The sequence below is a fragment of the Varanus komodoensis genome, unplaced genomic scaffold (genome assembly GCF_004798865.1).
Source record: "Varanus komodoensis strain SLA01 unplaced genomic scaffold, ASM479886v1 scaffold2, whole genome shotgun sequence".
Lineage (NCBI taxonomy): Eukaryota > Metazoa > Chordata > Lepidosauria > Squamata > Varanidae > Varanus > Varanus komodoensis.
Genome location: NW_025335568.1, coordinates 66219325 through 66246709, shown reverse-complemented (window position 1 = coordinate 66246709; position 27385 = coordinate 66219325). Strand labels below are relative to the sequence as shown.

Below are 27385 nucleotides of genomic sequence, written 5' to 3'. Positions count from 1 at the left end.
TTGGACAACCACATGTTGGGAATTACATGAGCAGAACTGGCTGGAGCTGGGGGTTAGACTAGATGGCCCAGGAGACCCCTTCTGACTCTCTTTTTTTCTATGTTTCTAGTCATGAATTTTTTTTTCTTGAATAAGAATGTAAATGTTTCATTAGTCAAATAGGAATATGCAAACACTGTCATTAATAAATTTACATCATGTAATGAAGTCAAATTCTAAATTGTTTCACTATAATTCTATGAAAAACTAATTTTAATGTTACTTTTTTATCATTTTTTATTACAGACTAAATCATATATACACCCAACTTTTAAAAGACAATGAAGTTCTCCAAGTGGATCATAAGAACTTGAAAACACTACTAAATAATTCTAAACTAGAACAAACACGATTGGAAGCTGAATTTTCAAAACTGAAAGAACAGTATCAGCAGCTGGATATCACATATACAAAACTGAATAATCAGTGTGAGGTAAGTAATTGGTTACTCCAGTTATGTTTTATTGTAGCTTTCTCAGTTCACAGGTTTGAAATCTGAGACTTCGTGTCTCCCACTGACTGTCATTAGAAACTATAAACTGGTTCAAGTTTTTTCTTTGTCAAAATTGTATAGGTGGTTTGCAAGCGTAGTAGCTCTTGAGGGGATTTTGCCTGCCAAGTATCAGAAAAATAGGTGGAGGATTTTTATTTGTTTATTTATTTAGAACTTTGCTAGACTGTCCCATTACTGAAGTTTCGGGACGGTTTAACAATACAAAATGTAGAAAATTTTAAAATACAGCATCCTAAAATTCAACTAATGATAAAACTCTACTTAAAACAGTCAGGTCTTAAAACATTGGGAAAATAAAAAGGTTTTGGCCTGACACCAAAAAGAATAAAGTGATGGCACCAGGTGAACCTCTCTGGGGATCGAATTCCACAATTGAGGTGCCACCACAGAGAAGGCCAGGTAGTCACCCTCCTAATCTCCTTCAGGGAGGGCACCCAGAGAAAGGAGTCTGCCCCAGATCTTAAGGGGTGGGCAGGCACATATGGAAGGAGACGCTCCTTAGGGAAACCAGGCCCTAAACCGTTTAGGGCTTTATAGATCATCACCAGCACCTTAAATTGGGCCCAGGCTTCAACTGGAAGCCAGTGTAGGTGGAAAAGGGCCGGCGTTATATGTTCATAAGTGCTGGTCCCTGTTAACAACCTGGCGGCTCTATTCTGGACCAGTTGAAGTATCCGGATCATCTTCAAGGGCAGCCGCATGTAGAGTGTGTTACAGTAGTCCAATCAGGAAGTTACCTGGGCATGGGTCACTGTTACCAGGCACTGCCCATCCAGATAGGGACGCAGTTGATGGATCATCCAATGCTGAAGGAAAGTGCTCCTTGCCACTGCCACCACCTGGGATTCAAGGGGCAGCTCTGGATCGAGGAGCACTCCCAAAATGCACACCTGTCCTTTAGGGGGAGTGCAACCCCATCCAGAAGAGGGTTAGAAGCACCTACCCAGGAGGCTAAACGTACATTTTGTGATGTGTGCATGTATATTTTCATTCTTTAAAATTCAAATTGCTAATTACATTTTATTTCTTAGTAGAATTGCATGGAATTTGCAGAGGAACTTACCAGTTGTGAGAGGAGAATCCATGGACTTCCTCTTGTGCTCATCCCAGTCCTACAAAATGAGCTGAGACAAGAGGAAGTTCACCAACACTTGACGTCCCCCAGTTGCAAAGTGGTAGCAGGATGCGGAAGAGGCATACTTTGAGTAGGCCCACCAAGCTCCATTCCCAGTGAGCAACCTTCATCCCTGCCTGCTGCTGCCAGCAGAGGTGGATGATGAAGAGGAGCTCTGTGAACAGGCATGCCAGGCCCCATTACCAGCAGTTTTTTCCCTACCTGGTGCTGTCAGGCCTCTGGGAGCACTTGCCAGGAAAGCAGACCGGCATCTGACAAGTCAAGCTCAAGGAATCCGATGGATTCCCACCTCCAACTGGATTCTTCACATCTCCAGATCAGACTTGCTAAGTTTGTGAAGCAAAGGTGATTTGTGCTAGAGCAGCATTTATATTTTGAGGGTTTGCAAATATAATGTACTTAATATCCCTATGTTCTTTGTGCACTGTTGTTCTCAAAATGACAGAGCTGACCCTAAGTATGAAACCTGCAAAGTTTGTGGTGCTTGAAACCAGCTTAAGGGTTTTTCATAGAGAAGTGGGGTTCTGGCATTGAAAGAATGGGCCTTGTCATAATGCCATTCTTGGCTCATTTCTTCTCATGTCTACTCACCATCCTGCCATACTATCACCTACACACTATAGTTCCACTGCCATTCCAGCTTCATAACAAGCTTTACTCCTTGTGTAGTCATGGGAGCCAGAGCAGCATAGGAATCCTCACAAAGGTAGTGGCAGATGGTTTACTAATATCAGTGCTTTATTTGAGCCAGGAACTGTTTGAAGGCAATGTAGAAAACATTTGTGAGCACTACCCAGTGATAGAAGTGCCATTGAGGTGGTAGTCGGCCGGTACCAATAGAGGAAGGCAGGCAGGTGCTGGTAGTGAAGGAAGCTGGCAGTCACAATGACAAGACTATGCTGAGCTAAGTACTACCCTTGCCAAGTGTGCATAGTTGCCCTCATGGTGAGCAGGAGCCCAGCATTTAGGCAGCAAAGGGTGATGCAGATTTTCTGTCAGTGATGTAGATTTTCTGGAAATACTCACTTGAAAAATTATCCCGTAAGAATTAGGGTAACTTGTATCAGGTCATTTGCACCAGAAAAGTTTCTGATGCCCTAACATGGTAGCATTTGTATTTAGTAAACAACAAGCCTAAGCAGTGTTCTGCCCTTTTTTTGGTCCCAGTAATCTCCCAACCTTCATCAGCAAGGTTGGGGAAGGCTGCAGTAAATAATTTTAGGAACCCAATATGCATAACTTAATGAAAATCACCCATCTGTTTCTCTTTCACTGAAGTAACTGAGCTACCTTCAGTTTCACTGTTAACTGCTTATTAGTTTAATTTCAAACTCAGACATATGTATATTTCAATGTAATAAGTATTGTTTTTTACATACTTGCTAGGTATCTGTTACCTGAAAAGTATTAATTACAACTTTGAAACTACCAAACTAGCTTAATATTTTATTTGCAATTGGCATCTATTAATTGTTATTAATGTACTGAGTCAATCAATCACTGCTATCTGCTCAGGCTAGCAGGCTGTCTGCCCCAAGACAACAGCTAAGTTAGGAGACAGGGAGAGAGGCAGGCAGTGGTGGTGGCTGGCTGGCTGGCTGGCTGGCTGGCAGGCAGTGTGAAGAGCCAGGTGGTAGAGGAGGCTGGAACACCATTGCCAGGTATGTTCAGTCCCTTGATAACAAGCAGAACCATTGTGCTAACTGACAAAAGGTGAGCTATTTGCTCTGAATAGTAGCTGCACTGAGAGAACAGCTAGGTTTATTCATTTAATTTTTTGCCTGCCCCATTTGGTATAAGGCTCCCTGGGCAGGTAGATACATGCAACCAATAAAACCATATAAAAGACCATCTAATAATAAAATCACAATATTAAACTCTAATCATAGGAGAGTTAAAAGCACAACAATGTCACAAGTAACAGGAACCATTATTATGTAAAAGGCAAAACCACACTCGCAAAACAACTAAAACCAATCTAACAGTTAAAATACTGGGAAAAGAAAAAAGAAAAGAATATAAGAATGGCACCAGGTGAACCTCTCGGGGGAGCTCATTCCAAAGTGGTATTTATATTTATAAACCACTGCCATAGCCCTCCAGAACAAATACATAATAAGAAATAAACCAGCTTTATTGTATAACATTCATACAATAAAATACAGTAAATGCTCCAACAGATAACTACAGCAGTCAATAAAATTGCCTCAAGCACAGCAGTGATATAAAAAAATTACTAAGAATATAAAATATTTATTCAGCAGTTCATATTCACCTGACATTTTAAGAATTTATTTGCCTGGTGCCAGAAAGATAACAGTGAGGGCACCTGGCCTACTTCTTTAGGGAACATATCCATAGATGGGGTGCAACCACCAAAAAGGCCCCTCTCTTCTTTGCCACACTCCTCATTTCTTTATGGGGCAGTTCCCTGAGAAGAACCTCTGTAGTAGACCTTAGTGGTCAGGTAGGAATATATTGGTGTAGGCATTCCTTCAGGTATTCTGGTCCCAAGCCATTTAAGGCTTTATATGTCAAAACAAGCACTTTAAATTGGGCCCAGGCCTCAACTGGTGGCCAATGTAATTGATAAAGAATTGATGCAATGTGGATACATGAATCAGTCCTTGTTAACAAACGCACAATCCTATTCTGAACCAGTTGAAGCTAGTTGGACTGCCACAGGAGGGAAAGGCAGTTGGTAGAATTTTGCTGGATGGCAGAACAAGGAAGCCAGCAACGACCTTGTGAAGCAGACGAAGTGCCACTGATAGCCAAAAGAAGCACCATGCTAAATGGTAGATGTTCTGCACAGTGGCTTCACTGAGAAAGCAGCTAGCTGAGCAGCTGGTGGCTGAAGTACAAGCAGTTTCTAGATAACTTTGTTAGCACCAAAGAATATTAGGATCTTAACAAAAACTTGTCTCTTTAATTAGAAAAAAGGCAATTGACAACAGTGTCCATTTTCCAGATGTTATCCCAATAAATAAAATTGCACATGCTGTGTACACTAAAACACTTTGTTTTAACAGTTGCTTAGCCAGCTGAAAGGAAACCTGGAAGAAGAAAACAGGCATCTGTTGGACCAAATACAGACATTGATGCTTCAAAACAAAACATTATTAGAGCAGAATATGGAAAGCAAAGACCTTTTCCACGTTGAACAAAGACAATATATGTGAGTATCCAAAAAGGTGTTATGTACAACATAACTGCAGTTGGACCTTCAGATAGAAATTATGAAAATACTAATCAGTACAGTCTATGTACAACAAATGAAGATGTTTATTCTCATTCAGATTTTAATTTTTAATGTTCAATTAAATTTCTGGGATTAAGGAAGAGACAGATATATATTATAACAAATTATAGGCAGTCTTTCTTTTTTCCTGGTTGGAAACATGTTTATGGATATGTTACATAAGTTCTTAAAGATATATCCTTTGAGATACAACATGAATTGGTTAAAGATATAAAACAGATAATATTAGGAAAATTATTGTATATTCATGCATGTACAGCAGACATTTGGTCATAGCAGGAAAAACAACAAATACGCTTTGCTAATACTACACTGATGCCAACCTGATTCTAGTGCTAGTGGCAAGTTTTTATCAGGTATCCATGTAAGAGTACATTTAGATTAAACAGAGAATAGGGACATGCCTTTCATTGCTGGAAAAAGGTAGTGTACAACCTAAAAACAACATACAGAGAGGAAGATTTAAGGTTAATGAAATATGGTGCCTTGCAGAAGTATGTACCTTCCTTTGATTTTTCCACATTCTGTGGAAAACACAACAAAATGTGGAAAAGTAAGGAAGTTACTGTTTCTGCAAGACACTATAGCAGAGTTGCTTTGGGAAAGGAACATCTTATTGTTTGAAACTTTATGTTATGCTATTGGATCCAGAGTTATGCTAGCTCAGCTGCAGTGGTAGAAGTGGAACTCTCCATCTTTTCCTTTCCATTGTAGCCCCTCTAGCTCCCTGAAAATGCTACAGAGAATCAGGAGATCCTGCTGTTGGTGAACTCTGGAAGAAGAGGATCCCTAAGATTGGACAGAAAGATCTCATGGATACCTTATCTGGAATCCAACCTTATTTTTATTTTATATATATATATGAAATATATATATAAAATAATATATATATTCTATATATATATGAAAATGTATAGACAGCTCCAAGGATTCCTGAGCAGTGATTTGCAACTGAATTTTGACATTGTGGATTGTCACCAAATTTCACAATGTTTTCCTTTCATTCAGCAATTTCAAAGCATGTTATGTGGGTTTGTGCTAGCGTTAGTTTGTTAACACTAACACTGTGACAGCACTAGATATTGCTCCTGGAAAGAGACTACTGCAGTTTGAATGTTGGGAAATGTAATGTTTCTGTAACACAAAGGCTACCTTCAGACAAGCTGTGCTGATTTCATGAGGCTTCGGCAAGGGGCGGCATAGAAATATAATAATAATAATAATAATAATAATAATAATAATAATAATAATAATAATGTAACGTGAGTTACAATGGTGCTTTCACTGAATAAAAACTTACACAATTTTGTTGGAACAGACATGCCTTCTGAAATGTATATATACTTTTTTTACAGCGACAAATTAAATGAATTGAGAAGACAGAAAGAGAAATTGGAAGAAAAGATTATGGATCAATATAAATTTTATGAACCATCTCCCCCAAGGAGGTAATGCTTAAGTACAAAGTTAAAGGGATACAACTTTCTTCATATTGGAGGCAATTTTAATCCTATATACCTTGTAGCATGGCCATGTCCACTAGTTGAATACATAAAGTATTCTAAAGATCACAACACCAAAGGACTAACTTGAAATTAAGCATTCCTGCTAAATTTTATTTTCTTCTTTTAATTTCTTCAAAAGGAGAGGGAATTGGATTACTCTGAAAATGAAGAAGTTGATAAAACCTAAGAAAGATCTAAACCGAGAACGCTTCAAGTCTCTGACACTTACACCAACCCGCTCAGAATCTAGTGAAGGATTCCTTCAGCTGCCACATCAAGACAGTCAAGATAGTTCCTCAGTGGGCTCAAATTCACTTGAAGATGGTCAGACTGTTGGGACTAAAAAAAGCAGCAGTGAGTAAATTGTGTCATCTTAGTAAGGAATACTGTCTGGTGTATAAAGTTCAGAATGTACAGGTAAAAGGTTAGGTCAAAGTAATTTTATTATTTTCTTGTGTAATCAAGCACGGGGGAATCAAGCACTACAGCAGAGACATACATTTAAAGGGACAGTTTGCAGGTAATGGCTAATACTGGACTAATTTGCAGTGCATAAGTAGAAATGAGCTGATGCACCGTCAGAAATGAGTGAACTACTACTTCCTGTGCTCTGCTCACTTTCACTCTTAACCAGTCACCTGTTGTAGGTTGTGCATGTGATATCTCAGCCAGGAATGCAGGCTTGTTTAGGGGCTAAACAAGCCGGTGAGGTGGTTTGTTGTTGACCAAACTGTTGTAGGGCTAACCCAAACATTTCTCTCTTAAACAACCCCATGTTCCAGGTTACCACATAATGCTCGCAGCCTAGAATTGGAATAACCATAGGTTCTTTCTTAGAACTGGAAGAGGCAGCCCTTTCACTTTCTCCTCCTCATGTGAAATCCTGAGCAAATTAAGCCATGCTCTGCCATTACATGCAAACTGGGTCAAAGTGCCTTTTAGGGCTACAGTCTTCCAATACAATAAAAAATTAATCAGTTGAAATTTACACCTTCCTTACCTGTAACCTTTGCTTTTTTATACATGTCACTTCTCATCCACTCATAACATTTATGTTTTTTGAGTGTAGAACTTTCTGAACCATGCTTCCCTATTAACATCTGTACAATGCTGATGAATTGATCCTGTTTTTCTGCATGCTCATCAGCATTCCAGTCTTCTAATGGAGTTATGGAGCAATATTGCATCCACATTGCACTGAAGAGATGTCATGCTGGAACAACTGTTTACCAAAGCTTTATAGTGATGCATAAGTCTGGACAACAGTTTAACAAGACATTACCACCATCATCACCCTCATCCATTCTCTGTATCCGTAATTTATTCTTTGAGGAAACAAGTGGCCCAGCACTGTATTACCTCTTTTCCTTCTCCTTAACTCATACCTTTTCATCAATGTCACCATTGTATACCAAGCTACACAGACACACATGAATATATATGCATAGTATTGTGTGCCAGACTTCAGTCACATCATTGCAATAGTTCTTACTTTGTTGACAGGTACTGAATGTATATAAGCTAGCCAAAAAGCCACAAAAATCTTATTGCATGACATTAGGAGTTAACTGCAAGTTAAGCATCTAATCTGAGCCTAAACAAACCCTGCATATTCATTCTTGGAGCAAATGAGGCCCATCTACTGTCTTGTTCCCTAATTAATTAAATAAGCACTGTTAAAACAGTAAGGTAAATTAGAGACAGATTATCTTTTTATTAAATGAATGTAATACCATTCATTTAAACAATAATAAAATACATGTACATTCCTATTGAAAAATAATTAAAACAATATCATTTCTGCTTTGAATTTTTTTTCCTGCAAACATTAGAAATGTTTTTTCTGCCTTAGTACTTTTAAACTTTTAGCTGATTCATTGTTTTTACAGTTTTGGGGCATTAATGATCTCCTAATTATGGAAGATTGAAATTCTGTTTTATCTAATATTACATTTGGAACATTTGGAAATTGCAGCATTTGCTTTATGACTTCTAAGCTACAAGATAGATTATTGTTTTGGAATCTTAAGAAAATGTTTTTATTAGTTGCTGTACGAACCTAAGAGGTTTAATACTCGTTCAGGACTTGCTTTTGAACAGTTGCTTTCTTTAACCACAATGATTTTTACTTTCCTGATTTCAAAAAGGGTTGTTTGTGCTTAGTGATCTAGAGTAGTCAGCATTTATTCTCAGATTCCTCCACAGAGAATTGCACTTCTCAGATATATTTTAACACTGGAACAACAAACATAAGGAAAAGAGTCAAGAGGAGAAAGGATGTGGTTGGTTAGGGTTTGGGGTATTAGAGTGTTCAGGCGAGACTTGCTAGGTTGGCTCTTTCTTAAGCAATCCTACTGAAGAATTGCTTTGTATTTCTTACACAAAATTTTCTTTCAAAAGATTTTAACAGTGAAAAGTGATTGGTGACTTGATTGGTTTCTTGACAAAAGTTTGCTTTCCTTTTATTCAAGTTTACGATTTACAACAAATTTCTCATATACATTTGAAAAACTAAAATATACCTGTTGTGCTTTCACTGGGCTTTAAGTTAGTTTTCAATGTTCAAAGATGAATTTGGCAGAGCTTTTTGCCTATAATAGCAAACCATATAATTTAAGCCACATCTGCTTTGCATAATAACTTTCCAGTCTAAAAATTAGTAATAGTTTAACTTAGAGTTATTCAAACCACAAACTACCCTAGCATAGAAAAGCAAATATTCAGCAAAATATAAAAACAGATAATCCATAGCCCTGTTTAATATAAATCCAGTGAAAACAAATTGGGTCTTCAAAGACCTGCTGCAAACCTGCAAAGAGGATGCCTACAATCCTCTGACAGAAGTTGATTCCAGGTACAGAGGCAGCACTCAAAAGACCCTCTACCTTGTACTAACCCAGTCATAGTGGCAACAGTCAGATGAGCACTTCTACTGATGACTTGACTGTATAGGGGAAGGCGGTCTTCCAAGTAGCTGTGATACTTTACCTGTAATAAAAAAAAGGCCCTGTAGAACTGAGTAGGCATTGTCAGTTTCAACTGAAGAACAGGGTTGCAGTAGAGTGAAGGAAATGGTAGTGCAATGGCCTAGCAGAATGCCCTCTGGGATGGCATCCAGGTCTAGTTGTAGGGCAGTGTTGATCAGCATGAAAAGTACTTAAGGAAGTGATTTTTGTTTGACTAATTGGAAGGAGTGACATACTGAACCTAGGAAAAGCATAATTTGTGAATGGTGTGTTTTTGATAAAATGAGTCAAGATACCCATTCCTATTCCCGAATAATACTTCAGGCTTATATGATTTTGTCTGTTTCTGCATTTCACAACATTCTTCTTTCTATCAGTTAAATTCAGATCCTCCAGTCTGCCTCTAAACTATTCTCCCACCTAAGTACCTAGGTTTAGAGAACTTCAGCCGTTGGGCAGTACAAAAAAGTTTTGCGAAGCTAAGTAAATGTGCAAAATTTGCAAAACATTTGTTGTTGTTCAGTTGCAAAGTCATGCCTGACTTGTCACAACCCCATAGACAACATTCCTCCAGGTTTTTCTGTCCTCCACCATCCCTCTGAGTCCACCCAACTCCACACCCACCTCCACAGTGACCCCATCCAGCCACCTCCTCCAACTTCAATCAACTTCTTGCCAACAGGTCACACTTCCTTAATAGCTAGTATTCCCACTATGCTTGTTTCTTTTGTTAATGATTTCTGCAACACACGTCAAATATTTCTAAGCCAGCCTGATTGGTTTGCATAAGATTAATAAACTATTTTGTTAGAAGGTCATTAAGTCTGTTTGGAAGGAGGGAGAGAGTTACAGCTTCAGCAACTAGATTTTTATATTGAAGGCAATGTAGCCCCATTTATTTAGATACAGTTAAATTGGATAAATGTAAGAACTCTCAAATAGGTCGGAAGTAGGTTGTTGTTGTGTGCACATGTGTGTGTTCAGCATATTCCACTATTAAAAGTAGTTTGGTTATAAAACTGAAGAATAGATCTAAAAGTATTATTTTATCATGTATTACTTCATCTGAAAATCACTATGTTGATAAATACATAAAATTTCCTCAGATCACATCTGATAATTTGTTTCAGTGGGCAGATCAAACAGCCAACGTAGAATTATGTTATAGTCAAGACCACATCTCATTTGCATATTTTGTTACACTTTAACATTTGTATTTATACATATTTACATCCAGTTGATTCAGTGCCTGCACTGCAGCAGATAGACCAGCTGTAAGATTAAAGGTTCACCTTCAATTGGATTCTTTTGTCTTCTATGAGGATATTGTGAAATCATACCTACCAGCAGTATTAAAACTATCCATCTATCCATAGTAGTTTTTTAATATATTATTTTCTTCAGATCTTGCAGATACTTGTTTTTGCATCCCTTGGTGAGAAATAACTTGACAACATTTTTAATGGTACAGAAGTTAAACATTCACAGTGTGATGCAAAATATACTTAGCTGATACTTTATTTTTGCATTTACATGTTTAGGACTGGAATCTTAGGGAGGAATGATTATTTATTTATTTATTTATTTATTTATTAAATTTCTAGCCCGCATTACAAGGGAAACATGGAGTTCTTAGTCCTGTGTCAGTGCTGATATGGGTTTGAAGAAGGTAGGAACACTGTAAGCAAGGAGGTAGTACATAATTTCTTCTCAATCAAACCTATGACTTAATATAAAAGCCCTCCCCAGATTTTTTGAAAAAGCTGCCTCATCAGAAAACTAATTTAGAGGCATGGCGGTGGTGTGCTGTGTGGGTGGAGAATGACAAATAGTGGAAGGTTTAAGTGCTTTTCTCTTGCAAGTGCATTTTTGTAATCCTGTGTTCACCGTAACTCTGCAAATACGAGAGGTTTGGGAATATCTGTTTGCTGTGAACATGTATTTCTGCCCTTCATTTTTGCTAAAGTCATCACTGGTTGAACAGAAAAAAAGCAGATGACACCATAGAGTGCTCCTTCACAAATGTGTGGTAAATGGATGGGAAGTCAAGTCATATGTAAGTGACCACAGTTCCGTGTAAACTTTCCTATAGGGTAAGCATAATTGAACACAGACTTACACATGAGTGAACATGCACAGGATTCTACATGACACTTTTGCTGAAATGAATTGTTTTACATAACTTACATCCTTCTACTTAGACTAACAATAATGCCATATTGAAATGTGAACAGTTGCTAGTTGGAGGGTCCTCTTGCATAGTACTACAACCTTGACACAAGAGAAACATTTGAAATAACATGGGATTCAAAATTCTCATAAGATACTGTACGCTTGATTTTACTGTCCCCACAGTTTTACTACTGTGCTACAGTTACTTCGTTATAGTCCGATGTGACTACCCCTCCTCATCCCTCTCAATAACATTATGGTATATTACTTAATAAAGAATTCTGATTTACTATAATAACCCAAAAGATTATTATGGCTTTCCAGACTACATTCCAAATTGCCTTGGCAAAAAGGGGAAGCTGCTACATATGGCAGTTGAATGAAATAAAATGAGTTCAAATTCACAAAATTTAAAATAAACTATTAATGTCAAAAAAGCTGCTATTTCATAGCAAGAAATTAAGGCAATGCTTACTAGAATACACTGTACTAAATGAGCATTTTTAAAGATATTTTTCATAGTGTCTCCTTGATCATTTCTGATTCCCTTGCCCACAAAATCAGTGTGTGGCTTCAGATTTGGTTTTGCTTTTTTCTTGCTTTTTTCAGGCATTTAGCAATTCTGGGCTGTGAAAGATTTTTATGTTCCTCACACATGATTTCCAGTATCTCCTGGGTTATATTAAAAGTATCATAAAGGCTTCATATTCCATTGTCATTCAGCAGCATGAGGTTGATAGCTTTTAGTAAAGTACACCTAGCGGAAACTCAAGCATTCATTTCTGTCCTTAGTTTCAACATTTAACTTCCATCTGTTCTTCTCCCCTTTTTCTTTCATCTTTCCGTTTCCGTTTTTCCCTATGCTATGACATAAAAGTGGTTGCACTGAAAAGACTGCCCTTTTTGAGGAACAGACCGAAGGAAAAAGACAAAATGAAGGCCTTCTACCGTCGCTCCATGTGTAAGATTTTATGACAGTTCAGCTTCTTTTTAAATGGCTACACTGGCTTCTATTACTAATTTCACTAACCTTTCCCTGGACTGCGCTATTTTTCCTATTTTGCAAAGTGCAAGTCCTGCTGTAATACAAGGAGCTGAAGCAATGTTTCTAAACACCATGATACTCAATACACATAACTATTGCTATGTAGAAATAACACACACACACACCCTATATATATATATTTACACATGCACACATTGAATGTGCATTTCTGTGCTCAAGTTACAGAAATTATATGGATTGAACGTATACACATGTATGTGTATATAAAGATATAGTGCACTCAATTCTTTGTCATCAGTTTTATAACATAAAATAGAAAGACATCTGGGGGAAAAACCAGTACAAAGATAAATAGTAGCCTGCTATTCCTTGCAAATGTCTTGGTGTTTCATGTTGTAGGGCGGTGGGAGGGGGAACGTCCATATTTTTGTCATTTATTCTTCAGTATTGAAATGCTCGTTATAAAGCTGGGGAAGTCAGTCTGTCAGGATATCTTTCATCGGACTCATTTATTTTGGATCTTTTTCTCTAGTGTCATGCAAAATAGTTTATTCCTGCAGAAACCTACACTGAAGGACCCCTTATCATTGCTAACACTGACTTTGTATTAGCACTTCTGCTCACCTATCCTGTTCATTCCATTTTGTCATTGCAAAACATATCAGAGCTTCTAACATACATTTATCTATTGCATAGCATCGCAGCACAAGCATGGCGGTTGTAGCTTATAAAAAGCAGTTACAATAATCTCTACAAGAAGGCTTTGGCTTTTTAACACCTTTCATTCATTCAGCCAATTGCATGTTGCTACATTTATGACCTTGTGGACTGTAGTTTTCAGTATACCCTGATTCTTAGATATGTGTGAAGCATTTTACAGTGCAAATTAAAAATTTAAAAAACATTGAACCATGCTGATTCATTTGCTTTCATTTACATCCCAGCCATGAATGACCTGATGCAGTCCATGGTCCTAGCAGGAGGACAATGGACAGGTAGTTCTGAGCATCTGGAGGGTCCTGATGATTTATCTACGGGTAAAAGGAGAAAAGAATTGGGATCTATGGCCTTCTCTACTACATCCATCAACTTTGCAACTGTCAACTCTGCTGCAGGCTTGAGATCCAAGCAGTTGCTTAATAATAAAGGTATAGGTAGAACCTTTTCACAGTGTGGTGTGATTGTGCTGGTAACAGTAGAATTGTAGTATTGTTGGAATTTGTGCTTCATACTTCACATTCTTTTCCAGCAAATAACTGGGGTAACAGATACAGACCTATGAAGTAATAGGATGGGGAAAGTTTGCTGTGTTTTTAAACTTGTTCGGGGGAACATTAAAAAAAAAAGGATCAGTCAGAAAAATATCTCACAGCATGTTACAGATGATGAATTCAAAATTATGTTTTTGCAATAAAATGGTTTGTTTTCCATCTAGATGCTACATCTTTTGAAGATGTAAGTCCACAAGGAATAAGTGATGATTCTAGTACAGGATCGAGAATTCATGGTAAGATTTCTGCTTTACAAGAGTGCAGAACTGTGGACCTATTGAGGGAATGCTAGTAGTGTTTATTCAGAATTAGAAAAGTCCTCTACTGCAGATGTGCATGCTCTTGTTCTTTCTCGCCTTCCTCCTGCAGCCATCTTGCATCTTACCTTCTCTTTGCATCTTGTTTAATTATGGGGTTTATGCCTCATGTTTTTCACTCTGTCTTTCTTAACCAAAACAAACCAATTGAGTGTGAAGTACACCTGAACAGAATCGAAATTTCTTCTCTCACCCCTAAATCTTCAATATCTTAGAATTCAATTGCTAAGAAATCTGTTTCTCGGAGTCTTACAAATTACTGTATTTTCCTGTATCGATTTTGTATAATTGTAAAAATATGAAATATCTTTCTGGAATGTCCGTTATAGCTAGAATTTGTAATTTTTTTACAAATGAACAAATAAAAATACCTCAAGTTTTTTTTACAAGTTATTTGTTTTTTACAACAACAAAAAAAAAAAACACCTTAAGTCAAAATAATGCAGTATTTTAAAATGTATTAAAGCTGCCCCTGTGCTTGTATTGGTTAGGAGTGCAGGATATTAACTGTGGAGATGCTCTTGCTCCTCCTGTTGGTGGCATTTCTGCAGTGTGCAAAGTTCCATGTCAGATCTGTTGTAAGTGCCTTAATCATGACTAGTTTTCTGCATGTTGCCATATTGTTCCTTTTAAAAATCCTTGGTTCTTCCTACCAACAAACTAATTCCAACCCTAAAAGTGCATCTGATTTTTCTGTTTCTTTCTGTGTGCCATATTTGCTCCTTTCATACCCTTTTCTGAAGGGTTATTTCGTGCTGCCTGGAAACACCATCTTTTCCTTGCCTGTTACAACTACACTTCAATGGTGGGCATGTTCAGCTTGTGCAATATCAGTAGTGCATGATGTCCTGCCTCAGTGCATTCTGTGTGCAGAATGCACCAGGCATAATCTCATCTGCTGTGGTATGTGCTTCATGCTATCTACTGATTTTTTCATTTAGCTTCCAGACCAGCCAGTCTTGATAGTGGCAGAACATCCGCTAGCAATAGCAATAATAATGCTTCACTCCATGAAGTCAAAGGTATGCTTCTAGGCAAATTGAAACGTGCTTCATTCTCTGTATATTTTGGGTTGGGTGGGCGAGAGGTGATTCATGGCATGTGTTTTTTCTTTGACTATTTTGTACATTGCATTTCTTTTTAAATGAAGCTTTGAACTAGAGTGGGCTAAGTATCTGTATAAATCAATTAGGAAAACACAGTGAATACTGCAGATCTTCATCTAGCTTTATGTGTACTTTTGCTACTGCTACTCACTGATCAGCTCCCCAATATAGTTACAAAGTATATTTGGATATATTATCATATGCTGTACAAGTTAGGAAAAAAAATACTTCCAGGTCATCTTGAAACAAACATAAACAAATGTCATGTCAGACAAAAAAGTGATTTGCCATGTATAGCCTTTGGGCACTAATCTCATCTTTTGCATTGTAGTTATTTACAATTTTATTTGTATTTCAAGCATTTAATAACCTGTTCATCTATTTAGACATTTCCAGAACAAGTTGCAGTGTAAAAATAACCCCCTCCCCTTCAAAAAAGTAATAACTCTGTACAGGATAGCAACAGCATAAACTAAACAACAGTTTTTACATTACGAATCTGAACATCCTGGGAATATAAATAGATTATACCTAATACTAAAAAAGTAAAATAGAGCTTGCTTAATCTCTTTAGAGAGCATTTCAGAGCTAAGGTGCCAGCACAATTATCTTAATTGTGGGGAGACCTATAGAAAGGTCTCTGAAGCATATCTGAATGCATGCTTCCAGAATGTTAGCAATTAATTTAGCTTTCAGAGGTAGCATTGGTCTTCAGTGTTCTTCAATAGTGCTACTGGAACAGAAGTCCGTGATGGATATTCCCAATAACCTGTCGTTTAGAAGACAGGCAGTATAGTGGAGCAAGGCATAATCAAAGTCAGTTTGGAGTTGATAGATTTCAGGAAGGGTGAAAAAGCAGCATAAAACCAAGAGTTGTCAGTGGATAATATATAAAGGTAAGAGGGAAAAAAGCAGAAGGCTCTGAGAAGTGGGTCAAATAGACACGGGTCAAAAGAACGAGTTACATTAAAAAATGTGCACAGCCATTGTTGAGGTAGCTGTTACCAAAAGAATAGGAGAAAGGGGAAAAAAAGAAAATAATGAAAATGGGTTCGTAGGAGAGATGGTGGAAGAGAGAGGCTAATGTTCATAAGAAGATAATGGAATGAGCGGGGGAAGAGAACAAAGGAAGTAAAAGAGGAAAAAAATAAGAGCTATTGAATCAAAAGGGGGTGCGAAGAAAAAAGATGGATAAAAATGCTGAAGGATCACTACATAGATAGCTGTAATAAAATTCATGTTATTAGTGTGCCAAGTTTCAAATAGGTGGACCCAAGAGGATAGATGATGCGCTTATTGGCCTTTAGGCACATGTTACAGGATGCTCCTGCTCCTCTTCTGTTGTTAAACCAAATTCTGTGCAAGACAAGACCAAGCCACAATCAACAGTTAGTTACGTGGTTTGCACACAACAGCAAATTTAGGGTAAATTCAGTCATGAATTTGCTATGCACCTAGCAGGACTGAGCAAGCAAGAGTTTTTCCTCTGCATGAACAGAAGTGAGTACACTTGCACATTATTTTCCTCCAACTCCTCCCTTCTACTTTTAATCGGCAACATAAGATAAGTTGTATTAGCTAAGTTGTTAAGCATGACCTGTGGCTCTTGGGTTGCTGGATTGTTTAAGGGCCGTGCAACCTAGCAGATTTTTCTATTTATATCATGATAAATGATATCATGGTTTGCTATTGTCTTAACTGCTGGGTTGTTCAGCCCTTACAAATACCTGCACTGCAAGTTTGCATGTCAAACGCATAACCTAAGACCCAGTCAAGTCTAGGTTGCTTATTAAATGTGGAAGTGAGGTGTGCACTGGAGGCAGAATGCTTGTTTACATCTGTTTGTGTATATAACAAAAACTCATGCTTGCTCATGGCAAATCTTGGGTTAACTTAACTCAGAATTTGCTAATTCATGCAGACTGGCCCACTGTGTCATAACAAATTATTTAAAAAAAAAATTACATTAGATGTTTCAGTAGTATTTGATCAATAGAAAACATGTATAGTAGAAAACTTTATAAAATGTTTGTCATATTCCAATACAAACCATTACTTCCAGTAGCATATGTTGCACATTACATATGGTCAGTAGAATTGGTAGAATATTCTACATGTTTTATTTCAGGTGTAATTCATACTAACACAAAGGAATTTTTAAGAAACCCTGACATTAACTGAATTAGCATTTCTTCTCCCTTCTTTAGCAAGGTAAGGGGTGTTCAGAGTGTTAGAGGAGTCAAGAGCAATGGTAGTATGGTCTTCTGGCAGGGTTGTCCAAGGCAGAATGGTCAGAGTTAAGATACTAGACTAGGACATGTCCACTCTTCAGGAGTAACTGTCACACCAACAAAAGATAATGGATATCTCAAATGATGGGGACTGAGAAACTCCTGGAGGGCAGCTCCTGTGCGCCAGCAGCAGTGGAAGGTAACACTGGCAAGATTCTCTCATAGACAATGGCAGTGAAGTTCAAGCTAACTCTGGTTTATACTGCACAGAAGAAGGCAATGATAAACACATCTGAATCTTGTTACCTTGTAAACCCAGTGAAGAGACTATCCAAAATGAAATGTGATAGTGCTAGAAGATGAGACACTCAGGTTGGAAGCCACTCAGCTACTGGGGAAGAGAGAAGGACGAGTATGAATAGCACTGCTGCTAATTACACTAGTAGACTAAAGCCAAAAGGAAATCTAGTGGCTTACATACAGAAAGGCAAAAGGAAAATCCAACACATACAATTGGCACATGAATCAAGGCAAACTGGACACCACAAAGCAAGGATTAGAATGGTTAAACATGTGAAGGGACATTTACACTCAGACAGACACAAAGTGTTTAACTCTGGAAATCACATACTCAGAAGAAACAGAGTGGCCCTAATTCTGAGGCAAGATGTTGCATGGTCAAAGGGGCTATAATGTAAAATCCAACTGAATCATATCAGTCAGAATTTGTGGGAAACTTGTCAATGTAACTGTTGTTCAATCTCCAACAACAGATGTTGAAGAAGAAGAAATTGAAAATGTCTCGATGACCCACCAAAACAAGACATGCTGATAATCATAGGTGATTGGAATGCAAAGGTAGGAAGCAAAACTGAATCAAAAGTTGTGGGAGAATTTGGCCTAGGGGTCACAAATGAGGCCGAAGAACAACTTGTACAATTCTATGAAGCCAACTGTCTATTTATTGCAAATTCGTATTTCAGTGATCAAATAATGGCAATATAGAAATTGGAGAGAGAAATCAGAAAATTAATTGAAGCAACTCCTGATAAAAGTGAAAGAACAAAGTGCAAAAGCAGGACCACAGCTAAACATTAAGGAAAGGAATCGTGTGTAGAGAAGAATTATGCAATTTTAATATCAGCAGTGAAGAAACTGAAATTGTGAAAGATTTTACATACCTTAGCTCAGTGATTGATGTAAGGGGAGACTGCAGCCATGAAATTAGAAGAAGACTGAGGCTCAACAATGAAGGAAATAGAAAAGTTCATCAAGTATAAGGACTCTTCACTGGTGACCAAGGCCTAGATCATCCACACTATTGTATTCCCCACCACTATGTATGGGTGTAACAGCTGGACAGTGAGGAAGACAATCAGGAAAAAACTTGATGTGTTTGAACCATGATACTGGAGGAGAGCTTTGCAAATACCCTGGACTGACAGAAAGATGAACAAGCAGATCCTAGCTTAAATCCAGGCATAACTTTCACTTGAAGCAAAAACAACAAAATTTCATACTTTGGAGATATCATGAGAAGGCAAGCTCCCTGGAGAAGACAATCATGCTAGGAAAGCCAAAGGAATAAAGGAAGAAGACCGTCTATGAGATGGATCAGTTTTATAAAGGAGGTCACAGCTTTGAGTTTACAAGAGCTGAGCAGAGTTGTTGAGGACAGGACATTCATTTGTACCCTAAGTTGGAGATGACTTGGTGACACATAACAACAATAAACCTTTGTTTTGTACAAAATGTAATGTTTCTCCTTCAAGTCATAGATATGGCAAATTAAAACTGACATTATGTAAAATGCATTTTAAAGAAGTCTTTCTATAAAGATATTTCTTGATAAGATTGAAAATACCTTCTTCATATTCCATGTTTTACATTTAATTTTTGGAGTGTTTCATGGATAATAGTTGATGTCAACATTTTCTCATTATTTCTGAACCTGAACTGAGTCATAAAGATACCTTGTATATATTTGTGTCTTCAGAGCAAATACTCTTGAAAAAGAATAAAAAAATTACTCCTTTTTGGTTGTATGTTTTTAATTGAAAAGATGAAATGTCATATTAAATAGCCATAAAAGTTAAGGCAAGGAAATGGTATTTTTATACAGCTTTTCAATACATCTTTGAGTATCTTAGGACTGTTCAATGTGTTAAAGCACTCCTCAGTGCATTCGATCTCATTCATAACACACTTGTTAACATTTGTTCTGTGTGGTGGGGGGTGGGGGAGAGAGGGAGAGAGAAGAGATTTAACTTACTTAATAAAAATACTGTTTACCCCCAAAGCAGGTGCAGTTAATAACCAAAGCAGGCCTCAGAGCCACAGCAGTGGAGAGTTTAGCTTGCTTCATGATCACGAAGCATGGTCCAGCAGCAGCAGCAGTCCCATCCAGTATCTGAAAAGTCAAACCAGGTCTAGCCCCATGATCCATCATAAAATGACAGAAACTGTAGATAAACAAGGAACACGGAGAATTAAGACTGACTCGCCTGGAAGTGAAGTGGTCACCCTGCAGCAATTCTTGGAAGAAAGTAATAAGGTTACTTCAACTGAGGTAGGCTGAAAAATATTTAACTTTAGGAGACTGAATCTACAGCTAAAGAGCAATATGATTTTTGATTTGCAAGTTACTGGGATTTGAATTCCAATAGAAGAAAACCATGGCAACTTTGAAATGTTAAAACCAGCATTCAAGTTTTAGTTGGGATATTCAGAAGAAAATTACTAACAGACAATGTATGAATTTAATAACGTTCTGAAATGAAGTGTTCAGGAGTGGGGGACTGGCTTCTGAGAGCATACCAGTCCTCTTCAGCTGCACTGGCTGCAGTCTGAGCCCAATTTAAAGTGCTAGTATTAACATTCAAAGCCCTAAACAGCTTTGGACCAAGTTATCTAAAGGAACGCCTCTTGTCCCATATGTACTAAGGTCATCTTCAGGAGTTCTTCTCTGGGAGTCCACTCTGAAGGGAGTAAAGAGAGTGGCTGCCAGCATAAGGACCTTTTTGGTTGCGGCACCTTGGCTATGGAATGAGCTCCCCAAAGAGGGGTGCCTGACGCCTATTCTGTATTCCTTGCAGTGCCAGTGAAAACTGTTATATTTTCCAAGTATTTTAACAGTTAATCTTTTAACTTTAGTTTTATTATTGCATTTTATCATATACTTCTGCTATACCTCTGTGCTGATTCAGTTGCAATTGCTGTGGTTTTAATGTATGATGTTAATGTTTTTCTCTTTCTTGTTTTTCTGTTTTTAACTTTTGTTAACCGCCCAGAGAGCCTCAGCTATTGGATGGTATGAAAATGAAATAAATAAATATTTTGAATTTCTAATATGAAATCTATTCAGCAAAAGTATACATAATCTAACCTATAAATATAGAAGTTCATTAGGATATGGGTGCTTATTCTCTGAAATGTAAGGGGTGAGGTAAAGAGCCATGCATAAAATAGATCTGTATCACTGTAGGGTATATCTCAAAATGCAACTGGATAGGTATTCCCAATCCATAAAGAACTTTTCCAGCATCCTTGCTAGGATACACAAAGCCATTGCCAAAATAACTCAGAAGTAATCTAGGGATGTTTCTATACTGTTTGTGAAAAAACTTTGAGATGTAATTTCATTGCATGTTTTTGCTGGGATGTTAAAATGTGCTTCTTGCCTCTGTAACCAGACCTGGAATAGCACTCATTTTTCATACAGTTGAATCATGTTAAAATAATTTGGATTAATTTCAAAGCTATCAAATTTAGGTGATTTGATTTTCACTGTCCTTTTGCCCACCTGCATTATTTCCCCCCTTGCTCAAAAACTGGAAGGGTTGGGAGCTGGGTTTCCTCCTCCTTCCTTTCAAATAACAGGCAATTCTTTGGGGGGTAGCATTTTATTTTCAATATACAACCAGCAAACTAATAACCAACAAAGGAAGAGTCTCTTAGCATGCACTAAGTGGTTTGTTGAACCCAAACTAGAGACTATTTTTGAGAACTCTTCTTTGCAGTAACCCTGGGCTCCCTCCCTCTGTATGCTCCTCTGGAGGAGTGCAGGCCTTTTAGATCTGCACAAACAGCCCTTCCCTCTCAACACCACGTCATGGAGTCAGGAATCGTAACAGGCATGTCTTTCTCTTTTCCCCTGTCTCCTCTCTGCATTTCCCAACCCTGTCAGTCCTAGGGTCTGTCTGAAGACCTGGAGATGGCAGCCTTGAGATAAGTTCTCCCTCCTCTGCCATCTCTATGTTTGCAGACTTCATTTCCCAGTGCCCACCATCCTCATCCACACTAATCACAGATCTGGGGACTGGCCTACCCTGTATTACTAAGACTTGTGAGGATGAGGCTGGGGGAGCAACTCTTGTTCAGCCTTGTCCACCTGGGTACTTGGTGTGGCAACCACATTATCTCAAAGGCTGGGAAGAAGGGTTGGCCTATAGTTCATTGTGATTATATCACCCTCTCGAGGCTAGAGCTCAGGTGGAGGAGAACTTGAGACAAATCTGACCAAACACAGCTTAGTGCTCATTATTGAGCCTATTTGTGACCATGAAGGTAGCATGGAAGTGTTTTATCGCTGCCAGCATCATGTCCTCATTGTGTCATCCAGCAGAGCCCCTGGTGGCCTGCTGTGATGAATTTGCTCAGCACTTTAAGGATAAGATCACTTGGATCCAAAACAACCTGGACTCTTCAGTTACCCCAGTTCCATTGGTGGGGGTGTCCAGGATGCCATCTAGTTCCATTCTACTGGATAAATTTTAGCTCTTGCCCCCTGAGGATCTGGACAGGGTGTTGACTCTGTCTAGCCTATGATCTGCTCTCTTGATCCTTGCCTGTCTTGGTTGATACAGAGGGGAGTCGAGTCTAGATCCAGAAAGTTGTCAATGCCTCTTTAACAGAAGGGGTGGTGCCACCTGCTTTAACAATTGCACTGAGTGCACTACTCCTAATAAAACCTACCCTGGACTCAGCCAATGTGAACAACTGTTGACCAACTGCTAACATCTCCTATCTGGACAAGGTGATTGAGCAGGTGGTGGCCAGACAGCTCCAGGCTCTCCCAGAGAAAAGTGGGATTCTTCCCAGAGGAAGTGGATTATCTAGATCCATTTCAGTATGGCTTCAGGCCTGGTTTCAGAACAGGTCACCCTGTCTTGGTCGCCCTGTGAGACAACCTCTGCTGGGAGAGAGGGAGGAGGAGTGCAACCCTGTTGATTCCCCTGGAATTCTCAACAGCTTTTGTTACCATCAACCATGATATCCTTTTGGAGATGTTGACTGGGTTGGTAGTTGGTGGCTCTGCTTTGTGGTGGCTCTGCTCCTTCTGGTCAACCATCTCCCTGGGAGACTTTTGCTCAGCACCTTGGTCTTTGTGTCATGGATTCCCACATGGCTCCATTTTGCCCCGCATGCTTTTTAACATCTACATGAAACCACTGGGAGAGGTCATCAGAAGGTTTGGGCTGAAGTGTTATCAGTATGCTGACGACACTCAGCTCTATCTCTTGTTCTCATAAAATCCAGGTGAGGCAGCCTCTGTTCCTGAACAATGCTTGGGCTTGGTAATGAACTGGAAGTGGGCCAGTAAGCTGAAGCTCAGTCCAGATAAGATGGAGGTGCTGTTGGTGGGGAGTGACTGTCCAAATGGAGAATTTTCAACCTATCCTTGACAAGGTTGCGCTCTCCCAAAGAACAAGGTTTGCCACCTTAGAGTGCTCCAGGATCCCAAGTTGTCGCTTGCTGCTTAGGTGGACTTGCTAGCCAGGAGTGCTGTTTAGCAGCTTCGGCTGGTCTAACAGCTGCTTCTCTACTTGGACGAGTGGAGCCTTGCCAGTTACACATGCACCTGGTAACCTTGTGCCTGAATTACTGAAATGCTCTCTATGTGGGGCTGCCCTTGAAAATGGCACAGACATTGCAACTTGTTCAAAACTGGGCAGTGTGCCCATCATGAACACATCACTCCTGTCCTGCACAGGCTACATAGGCTACCAGTTGCTTTCCAGGCCCAATGCAATGTGCTGGCAATAATATACAAGGTCTAAATGGCTTGGGGCCAGGGTATCTGAGGGAACAATCAATTGTATCATTTTTAATTGATGTTAAATGTTGTTCATTATGTTGTGAGAAACCTAGAGATCCTGTGGCTAGTGGGGTAGCATACAAATTAACAACATACATAAAATAGTAAATCTGTGCATTCACACAGCCCACCCTCTTTCCCCTCTGGTGTCACCTGTCAGTGTCTCAGCAGTCCTGAGCCCCATGGACCCCCCCTTCCTCAAATTGAGACCAAAATCCCAGTCTCGTGTCACCTGCACTGAGGATTGAGTGGAAGCCTTCCCACATGCTAGGGCAGGATCAAGGGAGGATTTCACACCAAATACATCTCAGCTACCAAATCTTCCTGAAACAGGCTCCATGCAGGTACACAGCCCATATGTGTGATGCACAGATGATCACTTGACAAATGACCATTACAGACCATTCACTGTATTTTCTTGAATGTTAAAATTCTACCTCAGAAATCCTTTTTATGGTGATTATGTCTAGCTTTAAATTGTGAATATACATAGGATAGTTACCAATATTTTGGTTTTCAAAAAGGTGGTTCTTATTGAAGAAAAACAGTTTTCACACATACTTTAATTGAATAAATTGAGTATTTCTAACAGATAAAATAGTGATTCCTCTATATTTAACCAGGGAGTATAATTGCTTGTTTTCTAATAAAAAGCATTAGATAAATAATGTTGGCGGGTTGGAACTAATTTATTGCCATTTGCATTTTCCAGTTTTTTGAAACAAGGTTGACTAAGAGCACAATTTTATGCACATCTAGACAGAAAAAACCAAGTCTGGCTGGGTCATACAAGGAGCTGTAGTCTTCTCTAAATCTTAGGGCATAAGATTGAGCCCTAATTTTCTCAGCTTATTGATGAGTAGATAGTAGTTGTACAACTTCTTGGACTGAGAACTGTTTCAGAGGCTTCAGCAAATAATGTGTTTGATCTGAATTAAGATATGCAGGTGCGTTTGTGTTCAGGAACTGGCTGTAAAATGAACCTCTTGAAAAGGAAAGGCAGTCTTCTGAGTTTGTTCTCCCATCTTGAATTTTTTCCAAATACATCAAATAGGAATTCCAAATCTGGCAAGTCCACACAATGATATCAGGTTTAGGCTCCCTTGTATGTGATGTTCGGATTGCTTAGTAAGTTTTTCATCAGTTAGTGAGAAGAATATGAGTGAGTTTTGAATGTGAAATGGTCAGGATTGGTTGAACTTTGTGATCTTGGAGAAGTAGTAGTGCTTGTATTAATTTTAAAATAAATTGGAACTGTTTACAGAAATCAAAATGTCAAGGTAAGAATATTTCAGAGAATCATACAATAGTAGACTTGGAAGAGACCAGAGGAGCCCAATCAGTCTATAGAATACTGTATTTGAAGGGAAAAACAAAGTGTACCTTATCCATGAATATGTATACTTGAACAATTAAGAATAACATAGACATAAAACTACTAGAGTAGGATGGCAGCATAAGTATCAACTATTTGCATAAATTGTAACATAGATTATAGTTTTGCATGTTTGCATTGCAGAAGCTATCAAGACTGTTTCCCTTGGCATGTTGAAAAGTAAAAATAGGTACAGAATAAGTTGTTTGGATCTCTTTTACAGATGAAGGCTTCAAACCAAGATAATCTTTTGGATGAAGTAATGAAAATTTTTTCTGAAAATGCTGAATTAACAGGAAGACATAAACTGAGGAAACAGTCATCAGACAGCAGTGGCATTGCCAGATCACAGAGTGTAAGAAGCACAACAGAGTTTTCTGATGGAAAGCTTATAAAGCCCAGTTCATGTAGAATGGAAGATCCCAGCTTCTCAAACTCTTCCAAAACACTTAAAGCGGGTACTAAAGGAAGGACCAAGTCTGTTAAAGAAAACATGCAATCACAGCGACAATCAAAAGATTGTAATCCTTATGCTACATTACCTCGAGCCAGCAATGTGATCTCAACAGCAGAAGGAACTACTCGGAGAACAAGTATCCATGATTTTTTATCTAAGGACACTAGACAGCCAGTATCAATTGACCCAAGTCCACCTACATCTGACAGAAGCATCGCATCAGCTTCTAGTGAGTACAGTCCTCAACAACAGTCCTCTGTTTTTAATTGTACTCCTTATGCTGTGGTTACCATGTCAGAAAATGACTTGGGCAGTATAACTTCATTAGATCATTCTGCATCTAATTCAGAGAAGCTTAGGAATTCAAAAATAGGTGAGAAAGATAGTATTGCTAAAACATTTTCTTGTAATAATATATGTAGTGATAAGGTGGGCACATCAGTGGGCCTTATCAGTAGGTTATCTACAGTCCGTTTGTCCAGACCATTTTTGGCACTGAACACTGAATTAGTTAGCAATGTTAGTGGATTGCCCCAAAGGCCTTTATTAAAAACAGCTGATAAAATGTTTGACCCATCAGTGAAATATCCACAAAAAGATCACAAGTTCCCTTCTCTGGATCAAAAATCTGGTGACAGAAACAAAGATGTGACTCAGACTAGTAGTGAATTTACAACCCTTGCCCAGTCAAAAACTAGTGACAGTGAATCCCCCTTACCAGTTTCTGAAGATACTCAAACTATCTGGTATGAATATGGTTGTGTATGATAAGCATATATACTATTAAGTAATCCTTTCTATACTGTGTGGATGATCTTGTTAATGTTTACTGGTTTAGGCCATGTTTAAATCATTTATTAGCTAGTAGCTAGATGTACCTTTTTCAGAATGGAGATTAAAAAATCACCTTTTTTTTCTTAGCATGTGAATGAATGTATAACTGTAACCATGCCAAAGCTTGCATGAAACATTAACTGTATTTTCTGCATGCCTTTTTAAAGCCTTAATACAAGCTAACTGTATTTTTGTTTTCTATTTGTTACAAATATTTTATTTCATATACATTGCTGGATGCATGCTAACCAGTTGCATGGTGCTGTGCCAGAAACAGCACAAAAAAACCAGGTAAAGTTTATCTTCCTTTCAGATACACCAGTATCATGTGGATTTGGGGCCCAATCCAGCTTTTTAAAAAGGCATTTTAAATCTAACAGAACAACTTGGTTGTGAGTGATTTAAGTCACATGCCTTCATAATTTACCAATACACATAAACATGTTTACTTTGGAAGTAAGCCTTACTTCCTTTGTTGGGAATTATTTCCAAGTAAGTGTGCTTAAGATGTGACTGTCTTCATTCTGATTAAGACTTTTGAGCAAAAAGTGTTGTTCTCCCCTTGTGCTAGTGGAAAATTCAGAAGGGAGTCCACATCTGTAGCTTTTTTAATTTACAGCACATATAAGTTCTGTAAAAGAAAGAAGTGATAGTCAGCATCCTGGGTGACTAAATATGGACATACTGATGAAGCAGTACAGTTGGAGGCCTAATGGTGGTCCCTTTTTGTTTAAAGATAAACAATTAAATGTTATAGTTGCTGGAAAGACCAATATTCTTCATCTCTTTCCTTTTTACATGCTTTTCTGTCCCATGCTTGATGTACTTAACGTGGTCATGAATTGTCTATAGAACTTTATCTGAATTTTTATTATAGAGCTTTATCTGAATTTATACAGTGTATTTAAAATAAAAAATAAAATAGAATGGTGGTATCCTTTTTTCTGTTCAGGAATTAATAGTTCTTTAGGAATAAATACCCTGTGGGAAGGACCCAACAGTGACTTGCACATCAGTTGCACTTGCTCATACATCAGCTGGCATGGTGCAACCTGTCATGCTAGAGAGTGCTATTGATGTGTGCAAGCATTCATTTCT

At 38.3% G+C, this 27385-nt stretch overlaps 1 protein-coding gene across 9 annotated transcripts in view; it reads left to right on the top strand.

Moving 5' to 3' along the window:
- Positions 1-27385, top strand: part of CCDC88A (coiled-coil domain containing 88A) — a 110063-nt gene that overhangs the window by 73814 nt on the left and 8864 nt on the right. For 2 of the 9 annotated variants that reach the window (XM_044429636.1, XM_044429635.1), the window contains exons 22-32: positions 286-472; positions 4721-4866; positions 6306-6398; positions 6595-6809; positions 12471-12554; positions 13544-13747; positions 14035-14106; positions 14679-14765; positions 15129-15209; positions 19825-20093; positions 25220-25682. In XM_044429636.1, the coding sequence (XP_044285571.1) occupies positions 286-472; positions 4721-4866; positions 6306-6398; positions 6595-6809; positions 12471-12554; positions 13544-13747; positions 14035-14106; positions 14679-14765; positions 15129-15209; positions 19825-20093; positions 25220-25682 (1901 nt within the window). Of the gene's footprint in view, positions 1-285; positions 473-4720; positions 4867-6305; positions 6399-6594; positions 6810-12470; positions 12555-13543; positions 13748-14034; positions 14107-14678; positions 14766-15128; positions 15210-18297; positions 19767-19824; positions 20094-25219; positions 26489-26539; positions 26579-27385 lie in introns of those variants that run through there. The other 7 variants (XM_044429634.1, XM_044429630.1, XM_044429637.1 and 4 more) reach the window with 7 other exon arrangements.